Source organism: Drosophila suzukii, chromosome 3 (genome assembly GCF_043229965.1).
Source record: "Drosophila suzukii chromosome 3, CBGP_Dsuzu_IsoJpt1.0, whole genome shotgun sequence".
Classification (NCBI taxonomy): domain Eukaryota; kingdom Metazoa; phylum Arthropoda; class Insecta; order Diptera; family Drosophilidae; genus Drosophila; species Drosophila suzukii.
Window position 1 is genome coordinate 19,469,209 of NC_092082.1, and position 18,782 is coordinate 19,487,990.

At 36.6% G+C, this 18,782-nt stretch overlaps 2 protein-coding genes across 2 annotated transcripts; both read right to left on the reverse strand.

Annotated features, from left to right (window-relative positions):
* Nucleotides 1-347: 347 nt before the first annotated feature.
* LOC108019386 (uncharacterized) lies at nucleotides 348-5,570 on the reverse strand. Its single transcript, XM_036816296.3, has 3 exons — nucleotides 5,237-5,570; nucleotides 3,424-3,640; nucleotides 348-790 (listed from the first exon to the last, which is right to left on the reverse strand). Exons 1-3 carry the CDS (start codon nucleotides 5,442-5,444, stop codon nucleotides 631-633), a joined length of 585 nt encoding a protein of 194 aa, XP_036672191.3. The 5' UTR covers nucleotides 5,445-5,570; the 3' UTR covers nucleotides 348-630.
* A 4,886-nt stretch (nucleotides 5,571-10,456) lies between these two features.
* geko lies at nucleotides 10,457-17,429 on the reverse strand. The gene is made up of 3 exons (XM_017071241.4): nucleotides 16,810-17,429; nucleotides 12,483-12,684; nucleotides 10,457-10,950 (listed from the first exon to the last, which is right to left on the reverse strand). Exons 1-3 carry the CDS (start codon nucleotides 17,039-17,041, stop codon nucleotides 10,764-10,766), a joined length of 621 nt encoding a protein of 206 aa, XP_016926730.3. The 5' UTR covers nucleotides 17,042-17,429; the 3' UTR covers nucleotides 10,457-10,763.
* Nucleotides 17,430-18,782: the final 1,353 nt, after the last annotated feature.

Here is an 18,782-nt window from a genome sequence, read left to right on the forward strand (position 1 = left end):
TTTAGACAACTGTAGTACTTAAGCTTATATTTTATGGTCTTTGGAAGCTATTATAAACACTTGTATTTATCCCATTTTTTTGATAGGGTATGCCTTAAGAAATTTCCCCATATGCCCAACTAAAAACTGTACAGGATATTCGGGCACCCACTCCCCTGCATCTTAATGCCTTGCGTCAACAAATTGCGAGTGGCGTTGCAACCAGAATTTTTTGCTGCATGTTCTTTGGAGTATCAATTTTTTGCTTCTTCCGTCGACGAGAAAATTTCGGAATGGGAAATGCATTGTCCAAGCGGAAAATTGAGGGAGTCCAGACATGTCCTGGCATAGGAACACACAAATTTGGGTTGATTTTTTCCAACTGTTTTCTTTATTTATTTGCTTACTCATAAATCTAAGCGCCTACGTCTGTTGGCGGGCGTTCGTTTAAATTAAAACCCTTAAAAGCATCTAAAAGTACAACAAAATGATGGGGTGCACAGGGACAGCATGTGGTTGCTGGATGCGAGTGCTGAAAGATGGATGATTAACAAAGATGTCCGATGTGACTGACTAAGGGGACTCCATCCGGATGCTCGTCCACCTCCCTTAAAACGAAATCCCCCAGAGGAGGTGGAACCGACCAGATCCTCATCGTGGTTGGGGCGGCGGCAGAGGTCCAACTCCCGGACAGGGCATCCTTTTGGCCAGGTGCTTGCAGAGCGGCACATCCCGGACAGCATCGCCGATGAACAGGGACAGCAGGTACCATTGTTTCATCCCACTGACGCCCGATTGCACTTTGTAGTTCCTGTTGGTCGTGGCATATCCATGTTGCACGTTGCAGGCGGGGCATCGGAAAGCGGATTACAGAAATAATTACTTATAAGTAAGTGGGTAATATGCACACATAACAACAGAGGCTCCATCCCCGGGTTAAAAACAAAAGCAATTTTCAACAGCCGTCCCAAAAGGAAGAGTTTTCCCTTACAATGCGAAGTGTGTTCGGTCTGGAGTGGGTTTCACTTGGGTTATTCGTATTACGGTGATGGTTATGAGGGGTGCTGAAGCCAAACAATATGAACAATATGTACAAAGCAAGGCAGAGTTAATACTAGTTTGCTGGAATTTTTCTGGACTTAAACTGTATTGGGAATGCAGATTCTACAGTGCAGTTTCATAACGAGTATTTAAATTATTTAGAGTGATATAAGATTTAATACATTGGTAAATAGACATGCAAGAAAGTATTCAAGTTTAAGGTAGGTCTATTGATTACAACATATTAAATCATATTGTCTTCGCTTTTAAAGGTCTTACAAAATGTAAATCTCAAATCATTTACTAAATTGTTTTGTTCGTCATCTTAGTTGATGCTTTAAAATTTTTACAATATTTTAATCTATTTTTTTGTATCTGTTTTTAAAGTTATTTATTAAACAAGGAAAAAATGTTGATCAGTCCAATTCAATATCAAATTAATTCAAGCCAAATCCTCGTCTTTATCAAACTGAAACACCTTATATGTTTAAACTAACTATTTATTTATGTTATACAAAACCCTTGTTCCTCACTGATTCTATAGAAAATATTAAAAGTACCCTTTTGGACGGGACCCTGTTGATTACTTTGTGATAACCATCCTTTTTGTCGTAGAACCCATTGCCTCTCACCTATGGACCCATGGACAGTTGGAATTTCACACGTCTGCAGTGGCATAATTTAATCAACTCGGTAACAAACACATCTGCAGATGCCCCCAGGAAAAACTGAGTGGCAGCAACAAAGAGTCGGGAAAACTGACCAAAACCTGGAGAAAAGCCAGCATCGGCATGCCATTCCCCACTGTGCACTTGCATAAATTTAATCAAAAACTTTAATCATATTTTATTATTACAAAACACGTCGAGTTGCAGAAAACTTCTTCTAATGCCAATTACATTTGCAGCGCAACGAAAACTAAACAAAAAGCAAAACCAAACGAAAATATAACAGCCAGACCCAAACCGAAACTCAGGTTAGGTCAGGGTTGAAGGTGAGGGCTCCTCAGACAGACGAGCATTTCAAAAATAATTTTGAATATTTGCTCTTGACACGTTGGCCAAACAAGTTTTGCCCATTTTGGGGCGGGTTAAGGGTTAGGGGTGAAGCATTTTGCACATTAAGTGTGAAAGTGTCAGATGCATGTGGAAACCTTTTTGCGATATCACAAAATATTAAATAGAATAAATGTAGGAATGCCAAACAAGAAAATGTTACACATACGACACGTCTGCCGAAGGACCTCCTAAGAAGCTTTTCTTTAAGCTGTCCTTTGTTTAAATGCAATGCCAGTATTTCAAAATGGAAACTGGTGGCAACAATAAAAATGTTTTACTACCACTGACCAGCCAAGCTTCCTTTCTTTTATGGCACAAAAACGGCAATAAAAAAATCAAGGAAGACGCTGCAGAGACAAGCGCATTAATTATGAATCACAGCAGTTAGCAGGGACTTTTGATGGGTGAGAAGAATAACGTAATGCCTTGTAACATTACCATGACAATGGGTAGCTGCGAGGGCAACCAACTCATCAGGAACTGGCAAGCCAAACTAAATTTATGTAAACTTACAAATTGAAATCCAAAGGCAATGGCAAAGCCAAAGTCGGAGTCGAAGTCGTGACATGCACTTTTAAACTCGGGTATCCCTAGGATACATTAAATTATGCACAGATGAGTTAGCAATGCCAATGACAATGGGCAAACGGCGAACTTCAGGATGAGACAGCGACAACAAGGAGATATAAAAATTGATTGGAAAACATTTTGCTTTAGCTAAAAACAAGCCATTCATTTGCCAAATGACAGCAGCAGCAGCGCCAAACTGCAAACGTGGCCATAAGAAATGCAATCGCGGAACAGAAACAGAACCAGAACCAACTGAAGTTCAAGTTGTTACTGCCAGTTTGAGTCGAGTGATTTGCCATAAAGTCAGCCCTGCTGCCCTTGATCAGAAAATGGAGGGGCACTCGAAGGCAAGGATGATATCCAGGAACACAAACCATTGGATGTGGTTCTGAGAAGGGGATAGGAAGTACAAAAATGAAAGGAAGTGCTTTAAGATGCTTAAGGAACCCTAGTGATTAAAAAATCCAGAAATCAGTTATAAGATTGGATTAAACAGAAACTGTATCCAGATCTGGATTGAATATAATTAGTGATGGGTAATAATTGATATAATAAAACATTCATCATAAAAGTCCTCTAACTATTGCTATTTAACTAAACTTTTAAAATAAGATGGAGCTTTTTATATTTTAACTAAAACACCATAAATGCATTTGACAAGTGTAAGTAAGTAATAATTAGTTCATTTCATAACACCATTGGGAAAGTAAGAAATAATATTGTTCGGTTAATCTTAATTCATTGTTACCACACCCTTACCATATCATTGACCTACCTCAAGACCTCTGACCAGGCGGCATGTGGCTTTGCCCTTCCATCACCGGGTAACCGCCTTTCACTACTACTCGAGTGTCGGGAGGCGTGGACCCGGCACGGCTCTTCCAGGATGCAGGCTTGAGGTCCGAACTCAGCTATTATCTGCTTTTGGGCCAGCTCAGCATCAAGGGCCAGTGGGTGGGTGGTGTCTCTTCTGCTGCGAGATCTATATGTACCTGTAAAATAAGTAAGAATATTACTTAATACTTAAAATCCGGATATAAAAGATGGCCAATCCCGAGATCTGCAAGTGTTACGAATACTTACTGCATTAGGATATCTTAAAATAGTATTGGGATAGTTATAACACCAATGTTAAATAATATTAGGGAAATGTTTGTAAAGCGACAAGAAAGTGATACCTTTAATAGGGAGTAATCCCAAATATCATTAAATTAACTATATTAATTTTGAAAAACGTTTAATATTTCTTCAGGTTATTGAACTAATAGATATCACACTTTCCTAAAATATATTTCCCTTCTCCGCTTTCTTTCTTTAGCAAAGCTTTCAAGTTGGCCAAAAAGTTCGGACAATTATTTTGATGTGGGGTATTTCCCTGGTTACTCATGCCTAAAGCTTATCGGCTCAGCTGTCAACATCGTGAGCCACTCTTTCTGATATTTAGTTTCCGGCTTCACGGAGCGGTGGCACTTGTTATGGCTGACGCCACCGGCTGGCCAACAGCCTTGACCCCATTTTCGCATTTTGTCGGCTAAGTGGACGAGCACGATAGTTGGCTGCCGCTTTTGTCATCGCACTTGCAGATCAGGTTTTTACGGTCCAACGCAATGAGTAACAAGTCACAATAATCGGCATTAGACACACATTTACAAAATGGGTTGGCTAAAAAGACTTAACCCTTTATTTGAATTTTACATTAACAAGTACCGAAGGGTACATAAATTATTTTGATCTGTGGTGCAGTAACACTTAATCAACTGTGAACCGATAAAAAATATTTTGGACTCTAAAAGCTACTATGATGTCAACTATTTATCGTAACCAAAACGGAAAAGTATTAGAAGACCTCAGAATAAAAGGTATAAGGTGAATTTTAATATAATATGCATATGAAAATTGTAATCCTTACGGTTTGTTTTGATTAATAATATGATATTACTAAATACTTTTTATCAGGACTGAAGAATATTTTCTGGTAAAGATTAATAGTATGTTATTACTAAATACTTTTTATCAGAGATGAAGAACATGTTCTAGTAAAGACTAATTATACTGATTACTAAATGCTTTTTATCAGGGATGAGAATATTCTAGTAAAGATTGTATAATACAATGTGGCTTATAAAACTGCATAGTTTTACTATCACAGTATTTTTTAGGATATTTATCATTAAATATAATGAAACAATTTTAAAAAAATTGCGTTTAATTTCTGGTCTAACAACCATAGCAACAAAGTTATTTAATGCAATTTTTAGAAAATCCAGAATAATTTAAAAGCTAATGGTCTGTAAAAAATACATTAAATACATTGTGTAATTTCGTAACATTCAAGGTTTCAGCCAAAATACTTTTACAAGTTTGAAATACACATAATTTAAACTCCAAAGCTCACTTGAGCGGAAAAAACGAAATTTCGACCAAGTCGGTGGCCAAAATTTCGATGGATTAATTTTGGAAATTTCCTCATCGAATTCCTGCACTGATTTTAACAATGCAAAACACTTAATTTATGCACAACATATTTTCAACTTTCACTCGACGGAGCGAAGAAATTAAAAGCCGCTTGCGATGGGCGCCAGACTTACTGGGACTGAGGGAGTAGGCCAGCTTCTTGGCGAACTGGGAAAGTCGGACGGAGAGCACGATTACGGGGAATCCGACCAGCTGGACGGGGAGTTCGAACAGTGGATCGGAACTCTGGGCCAGGCCCTCCTCGACGAACTCCAGCAGAAGTACCAGCAGCACGCAAAGCGTCGGCACAAGAGTTACTGTGCAGATATACCGCAGATTCATGGCCGCCGAATGTTGGGTAATATATCGTAATACCACTAAATATGCGATCCCGAACGGTTCGAGTTTTGGAGTGGAGCGGCAGGCGACTTGGTGCGCTTGAAGTCTTGGACCGACTGAAGCGACCTGTGGACGCCAAAAGCCGCCAAAGCGCCGCATAAAAAATAAACCAGACGTTAACTTGCACGTTAACGTAAACGTAAACAAAGAGAAGCGGGGACCGAGAGTCGCTGGCCGAACCTCAAGTGTAGGCCCCAAGAAATCACTTGTTGTGTAAAGCTTACACTCCCATGTGTGGGTTTTCGAATCCAGGGACGTCAAGGAGAAAATGGGGGTCTCTGCTTTCCTTTTTTTTATTTTATCACATAGCGTTTATAAGTATTTAAAAGACAATCCAGGCATTTCAAGGAGAAAATGGGAGACTTTACTTTGTTTTTTTTTATCATTTTATAATATAGGTTATCAGGTTCTTGAAATATTTTAAAAACAAGTTAATTAAGTTCAATTACATTTAAAAAGCAAACAATTTCAATACGTTGAACAAAAATTTAAGAAAATTAGAATTTAACCTTTGGTTAATTTTTTAAAATTGCATGGTATTTGTAGTTCTATAGTTCCTTTGGTTAGAATTTTAAAATTGCAGAATATTTTAAAATCTAACTTACCTTTTGCATCTTTTTTAAGTACAGCTAATATTAAATTTAAAAAAATATTTTTGTTTAAATTTTCTTCTTTTAAATTGGCTTATTTAAATTCCCATCCCCTATTTGACGCCACTGCCTGTTTCGGGTTTTTGCGGGCCAAGTTTGTTTTGCATTTTGACCAAGTTTCGTGCGGAAGCCAAAGACAAGACCAGTAAGTGAAAGTGAGGCCCACTAAGCGGAGGGCGCAGCCTAGGCTCTACACTCTCTCTCTCGAGTCCCCAAAGTCCCCCGACCATGTATAGTATTTCTCTTTCTCTCTGGTTCCTCTCGTCGTCTTTGCAATTATTAAAAGTTATGAAATCTTTCAAGCCAAATGTCTGGCCATTCGCTCTTGGTTCGTCGAGGTTTCTTTTATTGCTCTTTATTTCTGCGGTTTTATTTTGGTTGTGGCGTTTGACTTGCATATCAATTACCTCATTTCCGTTAGGTGTTACCGGGGGTACATGATTTCCTATAGGTATGGGCGAGCATGTGATTTCAGCAACTCGTTTCGCCTGGATTTTAGTTTAGGTTGGGGGTCAATTGGCTAATTCTGTCAACTAGCAAAAGTTGGAACTTTGAGGTGAAACTAATCATTAGGAGCGACTATTCTTAAAGTTGTTGTAAGTTATATTAAATAAAAGATAGTGCTTTAGATGTTCTAAAAAATAAATCTAAGGGTCGATTTCTCAATGTCCTGTTAAGGTTCTAGTTTCTTACACAGAAACACCAATTTTCACTTTGTACAATTGCCTCTAATCATTACAATTTTTTCATGATATTTGGGTGCTTCTGAGAAAACGTCCCATACCAACTCAATTCCATTAACTACCGGTTCCGCGATATAGCTAAGAATTATCCTGGAAAAGTATAAATATTTCGTGAAAAATTTTGGTTGTCACACAAAATTAAGTTTAAGTTAAATTTCCGAAAGCAAAATTAATTGTCTCAATATGATACATTTTTTTTGAGCTATACACACAATAAATAAAAAAAATTAAACCTGTAAAAACATTTGATCGTTTCTGGTTGTCAAAAAACAAAATCGAACTTTTAGACCCTTTTATCATAAAGTAATTATAAACCCTTAATTACCTAAGGATAAGGATCTTTGCACAACAAGCAAACAGTTTTCATTTCCAAGATGTTCTGGTAGATTAGAAACTATTTGAACTAGAGCTCTAAAACTATAGATATCAGCATATTTTCCCAATATTTTACAACTAATAAAACTTTTAGACAAAAAACTTTTGTAAAAAAAAAATAACAATAGTTAACAAGCTTTATATAAAGGACTGTGCAGTATTTGGAAACCAACAGTTTATTGAACTAGTTCCTGAAAAAAGGGGCATATCTAGCGCCGTATAGCCAATACGGCCATTCATCATCTACTTTGTTGGCTCGGTTAATTATCACCATTGAAGTTAACTGAATGCCTATGCTCGTGTTTGTCAAATCAGTTATTAAACAACGCTGGGGAGCACGTGTCTTTGGACAGGTTAACACCCAGAGAAAAGTGATGTGGGGAAATAAAATCAGTACCGAGGAAATCCACTTTAAGTAACTGTGTAGATGCAATAAGACCGCACTAATAAGAATAATTTACCGAAGGCAACCGTCCATTCCAGAGTGGTTCAATCAGTCAGTTGGCCAAGTCGCCGGGACCCGTTTGAAAACACCCCGACCAGATCACGTAGTCAGTTTTAGAGTTGCGCAATCCACAGTGGAGACTCCCGAGCGGGACTCAAATTGTAAGCACTCCAACTACCGCTGCGGGAAATTCGCTTTTCCCCGCCGCTGATTCAAAGTTTGTCTTACATTTTATGCACATCAACCGTACACTTGATTTTCTCCTCCGTTATGCATTTTCTTGATGTGAAGTAGGAAAGTATGTTGGGAAGTGCAACTTTGTTTTGTAGTGGAACATTTTCGTGATTTTCCAGTTTCCCTCATGTGGTGAAGGTTTTTAATATTTCTGCACCCTCTCATTATGCATTTAAAATGCACACCCTCTTATAAGGCATTTAAAATGTACACCCTCTCATTAGGCCTTCAAAATGTCTTAATGAAATGTTAATTTAATATCATTAGACATTGGATTGCATGTGAAATCGTTTTTTATATCTGTTTTTGAGAGATTCCAGAATGGTTAACAATTTTTTTACAATTATGACTTTATAAACATTTTTTATCAATTAAAAGGGGCTGCATTTTAAGAAAACGAATTTAAATAAAATCGAATTTTGTTTGCTATAAATATTATCATATATATATGTTTAAAAAAAAACTCACTCTACATTTTTTTAACCATTTAATAAGTTAAAAAAATATTAGTAATAGCCTAAAGGTATTTTAGAAAGCTCCGTTTTCCAGAAGTAAAGAAATGTTTTTTAATGGTTTTAAATATTTGTATTGGAGTTTAAGAATTAGGGACCAGTTCGAAGAATTATATAGTCTGGATATTTTGGTTGGTTAAATTTTGTTTATAAAGATATAGGATTAGGGTGAGCTGAAATAAAAACAGAATGTATGGGAAACCTGTTTATCGAAGTCTTTTAAAATCTGTTCTGAAGAATTTGCAATTATCAATATTATTTTTCATCGAAAATTTGTCCACTGCACGTTTGTTTGTTAGAGTATGGAAGATTCGTTGACGCAAGAGCTGTTGCCAAAACTTCGCTTTCATTTTCGGTGCGCCAAGTATGCGGAAATTATTAAATGAAAGCCGCTGACAGAAGTCTGAGACAATGCAATTGCACCTGGTGCACCTGTCCTCCCACCACGGCAATCCCCCTCCCCAAATTGCATAAGCCAAACAACTTGTCAAACGTCAGCCCAAAAGCAGAAATTGAGCCGGGTTTAAGCCAAACACGAAATTTAGGCCATGCCAAACAATGAAAGTTGCGCACTGGAACACGCAACTACAAAAACTAGCGTAACAACAACTAAAATGCTGAAACAGTTAAACAAATCTGACCCAATTTCTGTTTGATATTACGAATATGTTGACTTTTATTTTGTTTGTACGCTTTGTGCAATTTCTGGCCAAATTCGTTGCCAAATCGTATGTGTTTGCAATCGGAATTTCAATTAGGATTCGATTTTCAATTCTCATTTTCACTCCCATCATGGATTCATACTTATTATTGATTCGTGTCAGTGACTGATTTATGCATTATCGAAAAATCTAAAAATACTTTCTTGTTTTTGTTTACTTTCTAGAGTTTTATTTTAATTTAGCCATCAATATTTCTGTCATAATCCGACAATTTCACACGAATGCCCGCCCATTCGTTTTTTTCTTTGAACTGTGCTCGGAATACTCGATCGATCAGAGAAACAATTGTAAACAAAGCGAAATATATTCTAATTTTTTTGCACAATGTCATTGAGTTAATCGAATTTGCATTTAAAGTGTGCACTAAAATGTTCGGGTTGTTTATTTTATTTTATTCAAGGTGTGTGGTATTGCACAAATCGTTTTTTGACGGAGCCTGAAAGTATGCGCTGAGTTTGTGTTTTCACGCTTATTTATAATTTAATTTGAAAACGTTTTGCTTTATATTTGCAGTACATAAAAAAAAGTGGGAAAATAAATAAATTAGTTAAAAATATGAAGTATAACTATTAAATTGTCATATCCCCATACCATTGTGTATAGAAGTTTGAAAAATCCCATTCTTATGAATTTGTTGTAAATTTATGTTAGTGCTTTAATCTTGGCAGTTTAATATTTATGCGTTGGGACCCCTTAATAAATTCTTCTGTGGTAGGTGGCGACACATTTCAGCAAATACAGTTTTAATATTTTATATCTAAAAGTATTCGTATTTTTCATTTTTTATTGAGCTGTAATTGAAGTATACTGTACTTTATATTTTTTTAAAGTTTTCGCCATTTTTATGTTGTGTTTAAAATATTCATTAGGGTTTCATTTAGTCTCGCTGGAATGCACACATAAACTATTATGTAATAATATATAATTTACCTTCTCATATGTCGATTAAACTCGCCTCATCTGTACACCGTGTACTTCCTATCAAAGTTAGCATGCGTACACAACTTAAAACACAATTATAATTCCCCAATTAAGTTTCACCCAGACAACTCCAATGATGTATCACAAAGTTCGTTTAACAGGTTGCCACATTTAATGGCGGGGGCAACCTTCCATTGCATAACATTTTCTAAAAATACAATTTCATTGCCATCAACGCAAACGTTTCCTAGCAATTACTTACATACATGAACTTGGTGCTTTTTTATCAAAGCCATTTCACAAATCACCCCCAGGGTGACATGGCAAAAGTTAAGATGGATTAAGGCAGATCATTATGGAGTATGCACAAAAACGTGTAATTTATTAACAATTACAGGAGCATCGAACTTAGACTAGGCGTAATGCTAAATCGGGTCGTGACTAGTCACACTTAAGTAATTGTTACAAACTACCTGGGACTCGTAGCCAGAAGATACGGATACAAGTGGTTACGGTTCTACAGTCACTTCAGTCATGTCGGGACTAAGGTCTAATCTAAATTTAAGATAATTTACAAGGTAAGGTAATCCAACGGTGAAGACATGTATGGTACAAAAGTCGAGGCGGCTATACCTAATACTTAGGATGCGGATCCAGTGTTTAGACCCTAACCTTGTAGCTCAGCTTCATTAGCTTCTTGGAGCTGATCGGGCAGTTGGGCCAGAGATTGGCGCAACCCATCGGTCCGCTGAGATTGTCGCCCGTGTGGCGCATAAGTTCACCCATGTGGGCCGCAAAGTACCATTTGCTCGACGGCATGTTCATCATCCAGGGCATGGTGGGGGATCTGCAAATAGTGGGCACATTAGACGGAAGTTTCACTCCATAGCCGAGCACAACTGAACAAATGTTAAATATTATAATAAGCCATTATCATTTCACGCTTGGCCTGGCCTTTGTGTTTGGAGTTCGCCCAAGTTTCGCTTTCAGTAGTTTTTTTCGTATACCTGGATTCTAGATTGCCTCAGCCATTCACCTTGCTGTTGACTTACTCGACTCTATATACTGGGCGGGCTTTTACATTAGCCTCGGCTCACCTTCGTCTCAAGTGCGAGGTTACAGCTGAAGTTGAGGTAGGTTACAACCGCTGATCCATGGGATCAGTCGGGGCTCAAGTCTCAAATATTTGCCGCATTTAGCTAATCTAAATGGCGCTTTTGTTTCCCTAAGTGCTGCACTTTGGCCGTGGATTGTTCAATCCCCTGTGAGTCACCTTCCACACAGTTAATAATAGTGGTTATTAGAAATTTAATGGGCTGCAATTGTAGAAAACTGCACTCGATCCCTTCGAAACCTGTTTGGAAACTTTCGTAACTACCTAGTATGCAAATGTTTGGTAGATCAGTTCACAACTGGTTCTACTTGTTGCACTTAACGGGCAAATAGTCGTAAAATTCCCTGGCAAATCATTACAAACAAAAATGGGTGCATAGATAGGTTAAAATTAAAGATCTATACAGTTATATACACAAATGGTGCAAAGACTATCTGAAGAATAGACGCAAAAATTTTAAAAATATGGAAAATGGAAGCTCAACAGAACTTTTGGTTTGGATCCACTTTTATTATATTAATTTAAATTTTATTTATGGTACGGGTTTTCGAGTTGATCTCTGTAATTCCGGGCATGTCATCATCCTAAAGATTGAAAAACAACACACTTGTTGAAAATATTATTGTTTCCCTTCGAATAACAAAAAAGTGTTTGGTAGGCATGAAATATTTTAAATCTTTCTAACAAGCTTGGTTAATGTCACCATACTATAAATTGATTTGTCAACGAAAACTAAAAGTGTTGGATGCTGATGTTATACAATGATTTTTGCAAGTCACTACCAACCGGTTTCAAGAAATTCTTTAAAACATCCATAAATTTAAGTATTTGGCATGTTTGCTAACATTTGTATTCAATTTCTCATGCTAGCTAATTTATTAGGCTATTGACAAGACTTTATTAGATTGAACTAAAGTTCTTTCAACCTCTTAAATAAATATTTATATGTCCCTGGATAAATAAATGAAAACGGAAGGCATAATGTCATAAGTAATATATTAAGAACTTTGGGACGTTTAATAAAATGCTTTACTGTTATATGGCACTTTTATGGCAGTTCCTTATAAAGATTTCATGGTTAATGTTGTTTTTATATTATTTAAAAATTTTTTTAACTTGTTTTACTTCAAAATCTGCTTTCTATATTGTCTGCATTTATTCCTTTATTGGTACTTAAAAATATCTACTTCTATACCTTTTTTCTGAGTTTGATATTCATTTTGTTTGTGCTCTATATTTCAGGTTTGTGGATGTTTGTTACTCACCGGATCAGTCTGAGTAGTTCCCGCTCCTTTTCGCTGAGCTGGTAGTCCGGTTTGGAGGCCAGTTCGCAGAGCATCTTCGGAAGACACGACTCCTTGATGGTGTCCGTCAGCTGGGACTTGGTCTTCAGACTTGCCCCAGTAACCACTGCCATTCCCGGCTTCAGGGATTGGGCCGCTGCTGAGAACTCATTGAAATCGTGCTCTGAAACAAAAAAAAACACAAATAAGTTAGGTATGCATATTAATCAGGGGGCTGGCCGCATTAGATCTTGACATTTGGTTTTTTGTTCTACTGGCTGGCGCTCATTTGCATTGCAAACTGCTTTCAAATTAAGATTTCGGGAACTGCTCGTTAAAAAATTTATTGGAATTTATTTATTAAGTCGCAAGATCGTAGATCCCAGCTCCAAGGTTGCCAAATCGAAAGCTAAAACCAAACAATGACTAATAGATGCTCAGAACAAATTGTCAACAAAAGGCAACAGCTTGTAAACAATTGGGCAAACATGTAGGCAGACAAATACACGTAGAAATTGAGAGTGTGGAAAGCCTTATAAACAAAGCGAATTTTGTTTAATTTTTTCGAGTGCATACAAATGCGGTGAGTAAGCCAAATATTTATTTGGCTATATGCGGTCAATCAGCTGTTGCAAATTTATATCCAACACTTTTAAACGACTCCATGCCCCGAACAAGGCCAAGTCAATGCGTTGAACTTTACTTTGAATATTTGTTCAGTCATTCAACGCTCAGTTTTATTAATTATGGTCTCCAGTGGAATATTCATTATGCTACCAACGACTAAGTCAGGTTTTGTCGGATCTTTGACTTCAAATCCGGAACCGATGCAAAAACCCTATAGCGGTGTGAAAATCCAAAGTTCAATCTGTTTGTTTCTGATAACAAGTATTTTAATTTATGCCCCTTATTTTTCACTAATTTGACTACGAAGAAATGCAGTCAGGCATGACTCAGCTGGATTTATTATAGGTTTTTGGAAATTAAATTAAATAAATATTTGACACTGTTTTGCTTGAGAACTTTTGGGTTTTTATAAACTGGTTTTTCTAACCGAACCCACTAATAAATTCTTATATGTTATTAACCTTCTGAAAAGAAAACATATATTATTATAATGTTAATTAAAGTTTGTTTTTATATAATATTATGAAAAATATATTTCCAATCCAATGCTTTTTATATAAAACAAACTACTTTTAAGAACATTTGAAAGTGGTTTGTATTTGCTTTATACATTATAAATTTAAATATTTAAAAGTTTTTGGTAAACTCCGAAATTCAATGAACTTGACTCTTTCAAACTGCTAAAAATGCAGTTCTTGTGCGACCCAACGATATAGTCAATTAAGTTGGCCCCTTCGACGGAATCAATTTGCTTTCCAAGTGCACGTAATTGAATGGAAATAAATACAAATGGATGTGCAAGTTCGGCATGTTTATCACGCACTGCATTTATCAGCTAAAGGTTGCGGCAAAGTGTTTCTTTATTTTGTTTAATTTTTTTTGGCCAAGAGAGAGACGTGGAAAGAAACCAAAATTGTCAATTCAGTTAATTTCCATCAGCTTTGGGGAAGATTGGGAAGGGCACGTGATATATCTCATAGAATGAATGGGGCTTACAAGATATAAACGTGAATATTTAAACCCCAGACAATATCAACTCCACTCTCGATTTCCGTTGAACTCGTTCTAACGCAAACAACTTCTTCAGTTGGAACGGATTACGTCTGGAATCGGAACCGGTTATGGTCCACCATATGGCTGTATATTTCCCAAACCCAAGTCGGTGTCTTGGGTTAGTTAGATAAATTAAATGTCACAAATCAAGTCAAGTTTTCATCACTTCCTGTTCGAGGTAGTATGTCAGAATAATGAACTTTGAGTTTAAATAGAAACAGTGGTTTTGTCTAGACACCGCCGCTTACGAAACTGGAATACTGAGCGAAAAACCCTATTTTCCCGAAACTTTTAGACTATGCCCACGCTAATGAACTGCCACTCGCTGGGAAAGTTCGTATGCAATTTAAGACCCTCTCTCAAGATGCAAAGCAAAAACTTGTTCGCTTGGAGTTTTATTACGTCAAGTTTATTTGCTTGGCATTTTTCCACTTTCACCTCGAGAAACACAAAAGAAAAGAAAATACCAACTCCAATGACTTTGAGATGGTTCAGCCATCTTAATGAACTGCAAAATGGTCTGGGGGTTATTTCTCTATATGGTTTTGACAGGTTTTAATATAAGTAAGATAAACTTGGAGTTATTTATAAAATCAAAAATAATTTTGTGTCATTTATTATTATAAATGTTACATACATTATAAATACAAAATTGGAATAAAATCTATTTTTAATTTTCACTTTCTGCTACAAAGATATAAAATTAATTTAAAATGAGTTACCCATTTGTTATGTATTTTTAAAGAACATGTTGAAATCTCATGGGTAATGTTTTAAATATTAGAAAACAGTCTGTGAATTTAATTTTGTCTATATTTTCAAGTAAAACCTTCAAAGTAAGGTCGAAACTAAGATAACAAAGAATAGCTTAGGTCTTAACATTGTGTTGGTACTCCAATAGTAGATTTTAAAACCCTAGGTCTGATGTGTTTTGATGTTTCCCTCCGTATTCCATTTCCTGGTTAGTATACATTAAAGCTAAAAAACATATGCACTGAACTCTCGACTTTCCTTTGATTTTATTAAAGTTTTATTGTCTCCACACACAGTCGTTCGAATGTCTTTTCCGGTTTCGCCACGACTTTTGTTGTGCAATGCCCAAATGTTATGTCATACAATAGGGTTCGATATTGTGTATGCAAATCAACGAGAAAGTGGAGGCGAAGAAGTGTTTTCGAATCGCCTTTGAAAGCTCTTGAACGATCGGTTTGAACATGAACTTCGATTGTGTTGAATAATAATGTGTGGATAGTTTATGGACTTCAGTGCGAATACTTAAATTTGCACAGGAAATGCATTGCATTGGGGGATAACTAAGTTCAAAACAATATGTTTCTTACGAGGTTCTTACATAATTTAATGTAGTTATTTAGGTACTTTCCAGGTAACGTATATATTTTATAATTTTATTAACATTTCTTTGGGGATAGTTGTTGCCAATAAAGTTTACTCTCTATGAGTCCAGTAATTCAAATGAAGTACTCGAGTACTGAAGTCACTTTCGTCAAAAGCTGGGTCATAAAAAGCATAATGACTCTGTTGTAGTTAATGGAAACTTTTTTGTCTGGTGTATCTGTTTATTATGCCAGACAATGTTCAACTTTAGGTAATTTTTAGGCACTTAAGTTTTCTCAACATTTCCTAGGAAAAGTTTTAAAATCATTACCCCAATATACTATTAATTCTATTCTATTTTATTCGTAATGCCCGCATCATTAGACAAAAACATTTAAGTCCTCACAGCAAAGTAATTATATTTCGCTTTAAAAACTCATGTATTGTAAGTAAAATTTTGATTTATGGTTGCACAAATGTATTCACCAAATGGACAGCATTAACTTTTGAAGTTGAGGTACACGTGTGCAATAAACAATTGTACATTAGTCTCCCCGAGCTCAGTTCCGGTTTTCACCTACCAAGCCACCAACAAAAACGTAATAACAAATTTAAGCCCGAATTGAGGCTTACACGTGCCCACAGCACCTTATAAGTAAGCCTCCGTTCATAAAATGAAATTAACCTTGATACGACCAAATACAAACAAAAAAGTTATGGTATAATAAAAAAATAATAATAAAAAAAATTCACACAAAACAGTTGCAGAAAGCGAACGATAGAAACGAATTTGAGATATAGTGTTAGTATTATTAAGATTTTAAGCATTAAGCAAAAATGTAAACTATTGTAACTTTACATTTTCTTAAAGGTATACTTTAAATTTTCAGCGGAAAGTTCCACTGTTCCATTATAAAGGTAACATTTAACTTAAAAATTTATTTTACACAGAAAGTTGAGTTTGTTAAATGTACTAAGGAGTGGCTTTTTACTTTAAATGATAGTTTAAAAACGTATTTACAAAGCAAAATTGCACAACTATTCTGTTTATTGTGTTTTCTAATATTCAAAGTCCCAGTAAATATTTTATGACAACAAAAATTAAAGAATTACAATTCAGGACAAAACAAATAAATTCCTGTTAAGATATTCACCACATCGATACACTACTGTATGTCCGAAATTCAAAACCAAAGTCCCAAAATGTGGCAATGCATGACGCGAGTAAAACATTTTGTCAATGAAAAATGGCAAAATTGCTTAAAAACAAGATGGGATAAATGACCAAACTAACCTTCAGTTATATCGATTTCGGCATTCTTCGACTGGAACTTGCTGGCCGCTGCAGCCGCCGGACCCGTTGGGGCACCTGCCGCCCCCGCTCCGCCCCCCGAGCGCACCGCATGGGGATTGGGGTGGTTGGACTTCATACCGCCGCCATATCCAAAAAGATCGCCCACCAAAAGCAGGGAGACGATGCCGAAGATCATGAGGCGACAACGCCAGGCAGTGTCCATAATGGCCATAATCCAAAAATTGATCAATTCACACGCGTTTCACAATTTTTTCCAGATATACTTTTTGTCGTAGTAAATATAGCAACTCTTTTTCGGTTTATTAACACCTGGCTTTTGACACTTTTTTCAATGGCAAGCCGACGAGCAGGAAAAAAAGGAAAGTTAGGGGGGAAAACGAAAGTAGTTTTTTTACTCGCTTTTCGAAAATGTTTTAAAATTACTGCTGACGAACATGCAAAAGAGCGACAATTAAATTTGGCATTCAAGCGCACACAACTCGTTAGTAACTGTAAAACCAAAATACAGATACAGGTAACACACGCGATAGCCACAGGTAGCACAGCGATTCTACCAAGAGCAATGATACGTCCGATTCGACCAAAAGTTGCAGTGCCACTGAACTGAAGCGGGTCTCAGATATAACACTAAAGCTAGGCCCCGCCGATCAGCTGATCGGGAGAGGGAGCGAGAAGAGCCGGAGAGTCGGATTGAGTAAAAAAAATAACCTGGTACGGTACAGCTGTTTGTAGAGAGGCTCTCCATAACACTCCGAGAGACCTGGTCTTGGTTAATCTCAGAGCAGTGCGTACCTTTTAGCACCCACTGTACTGCCAGCGGTGGTGCTAATTGTCTGCGGCCAGTCGCAACCACAACTGTCCATCACTTGGTTAAAAAAAGGTTTGATTAAAGCCAGCACAAGACACTTACTTACACACCTGCCATGGTAGTTTTATACATATATATAAACTCAGTTAAACTGGGCGACTTACAGGTTCGATTACCCGAACGGGCTAACGACCTCAGGCAAGGAATTATGGCCCGGTTAGTTTAGCAAATTGTGGAATGAAATTCCTTGAGTAATTGAAGTGAAAAGGCCCACCCGAGTGCTGCCATTAATGATATCAAGAAAATATTCACAAAGAAAGTAATATTATTTGAAAAATAATACAATTAAAAGCATAAAGTGGAGAGACAGAAGTTTATAGAAGTTTTGAAAGATTATATTTACTGCAATGTTCAAGAACAATGATAATTTGAAACCATTTTGCTCTGTTGTATCACGGGTTTTTTGATTGACTATGTTATATACCAATCGTGGTAATTTTGGCCTATTTTTTTTTGCAAATTTTAACTAAGTATGTTTTTTAATAATTTTGTTTTCCACTTAGTGGTGATTTATTTATATTGCTTGGTATGTAAGGTCTTTACAAAAGTAAAGAAGTGCGGTATTCCTTTCTTGACAAAAAGTCTTTATGGAGAACGAACATGTGCAGATACTTCCCTTTTCCACAGAAAAAGGATGCTGAACATGTTTTCAGAACCACTGGAGAAAAAAGGTGCACACTCAATCTTTTATAAATATGAATCTTAGATTTGTACCACTCTTTTATACCTCAGGATCGTCAGGTGTTACAAGTACATTCAAACGTGAGTATCAGATTTTTATTCAGGAAATTATACTGATTAATTTTAAAAATAGAGATGTGTTTCCTATCCAGTATTAAAGATCACTTTGACCTAAGAATAATCCAAAACAGAGAATCCACATTCTTAACTAATGCACCACATAAGTCAACCGCGTGCCCGTCACGTAGGCCACTTAGTGGCACAGTAAATACTGAACCGACTTCCTCAGTTTTTATTTATTTACGATCCCCAGAACAGCTGCAAATTGAGTGGTAATCGAGCAGGTAAAAAGGTCATAGGACAGATTTATGATTGTGCTGACGAGGCCCACAGTGCAGTGCAG

Bases quoted from the DNA above. Each gene is read 5' to 3' on its own strand.
- geko (XM_017071241.4), bottom strand. From the start codon at position 17,041: ATGGCCATTATGGACACTGCCTGGCGTTGTCGCCTCATGATCTTCGGC. The intron at 12,685-16,809 runs GTTAGTTTGGTC...TTTTTGTTTCAG, and splicing joins CGAAATCGATATAACTGAAG to AGCACGATTTCAATGAGTTC. The intron at 10,951-12,482 runs GTGAGTAACAAA...CACTATTTGCAG, and splicing joins GAACTACTCAGACTGATCCG to ATCCCCCACCATGCCCTGGA.
- LOC108019386 (XM_036816296.3), bottom strand. From the start codon at position 5,444: ATGAATCTGCGGTATATCTGCACAGTAACTCTTGTGCCGACGCTTTGC. The intron at 3,641-5,236 runs GTAAGTCTGGCG...CTTATTTTACAG, and splicing joins GGCCTACTCCCTCAGTCCCA to GTACATATAGATCTCGCAGC. The intron at 791-3,423 runs GTAGGTCAATGA...CACGACCAACAG, and splicing joins GCCTGGTCAGAGGTCTTGAG to GAACTACAAAGTGCAATCGG.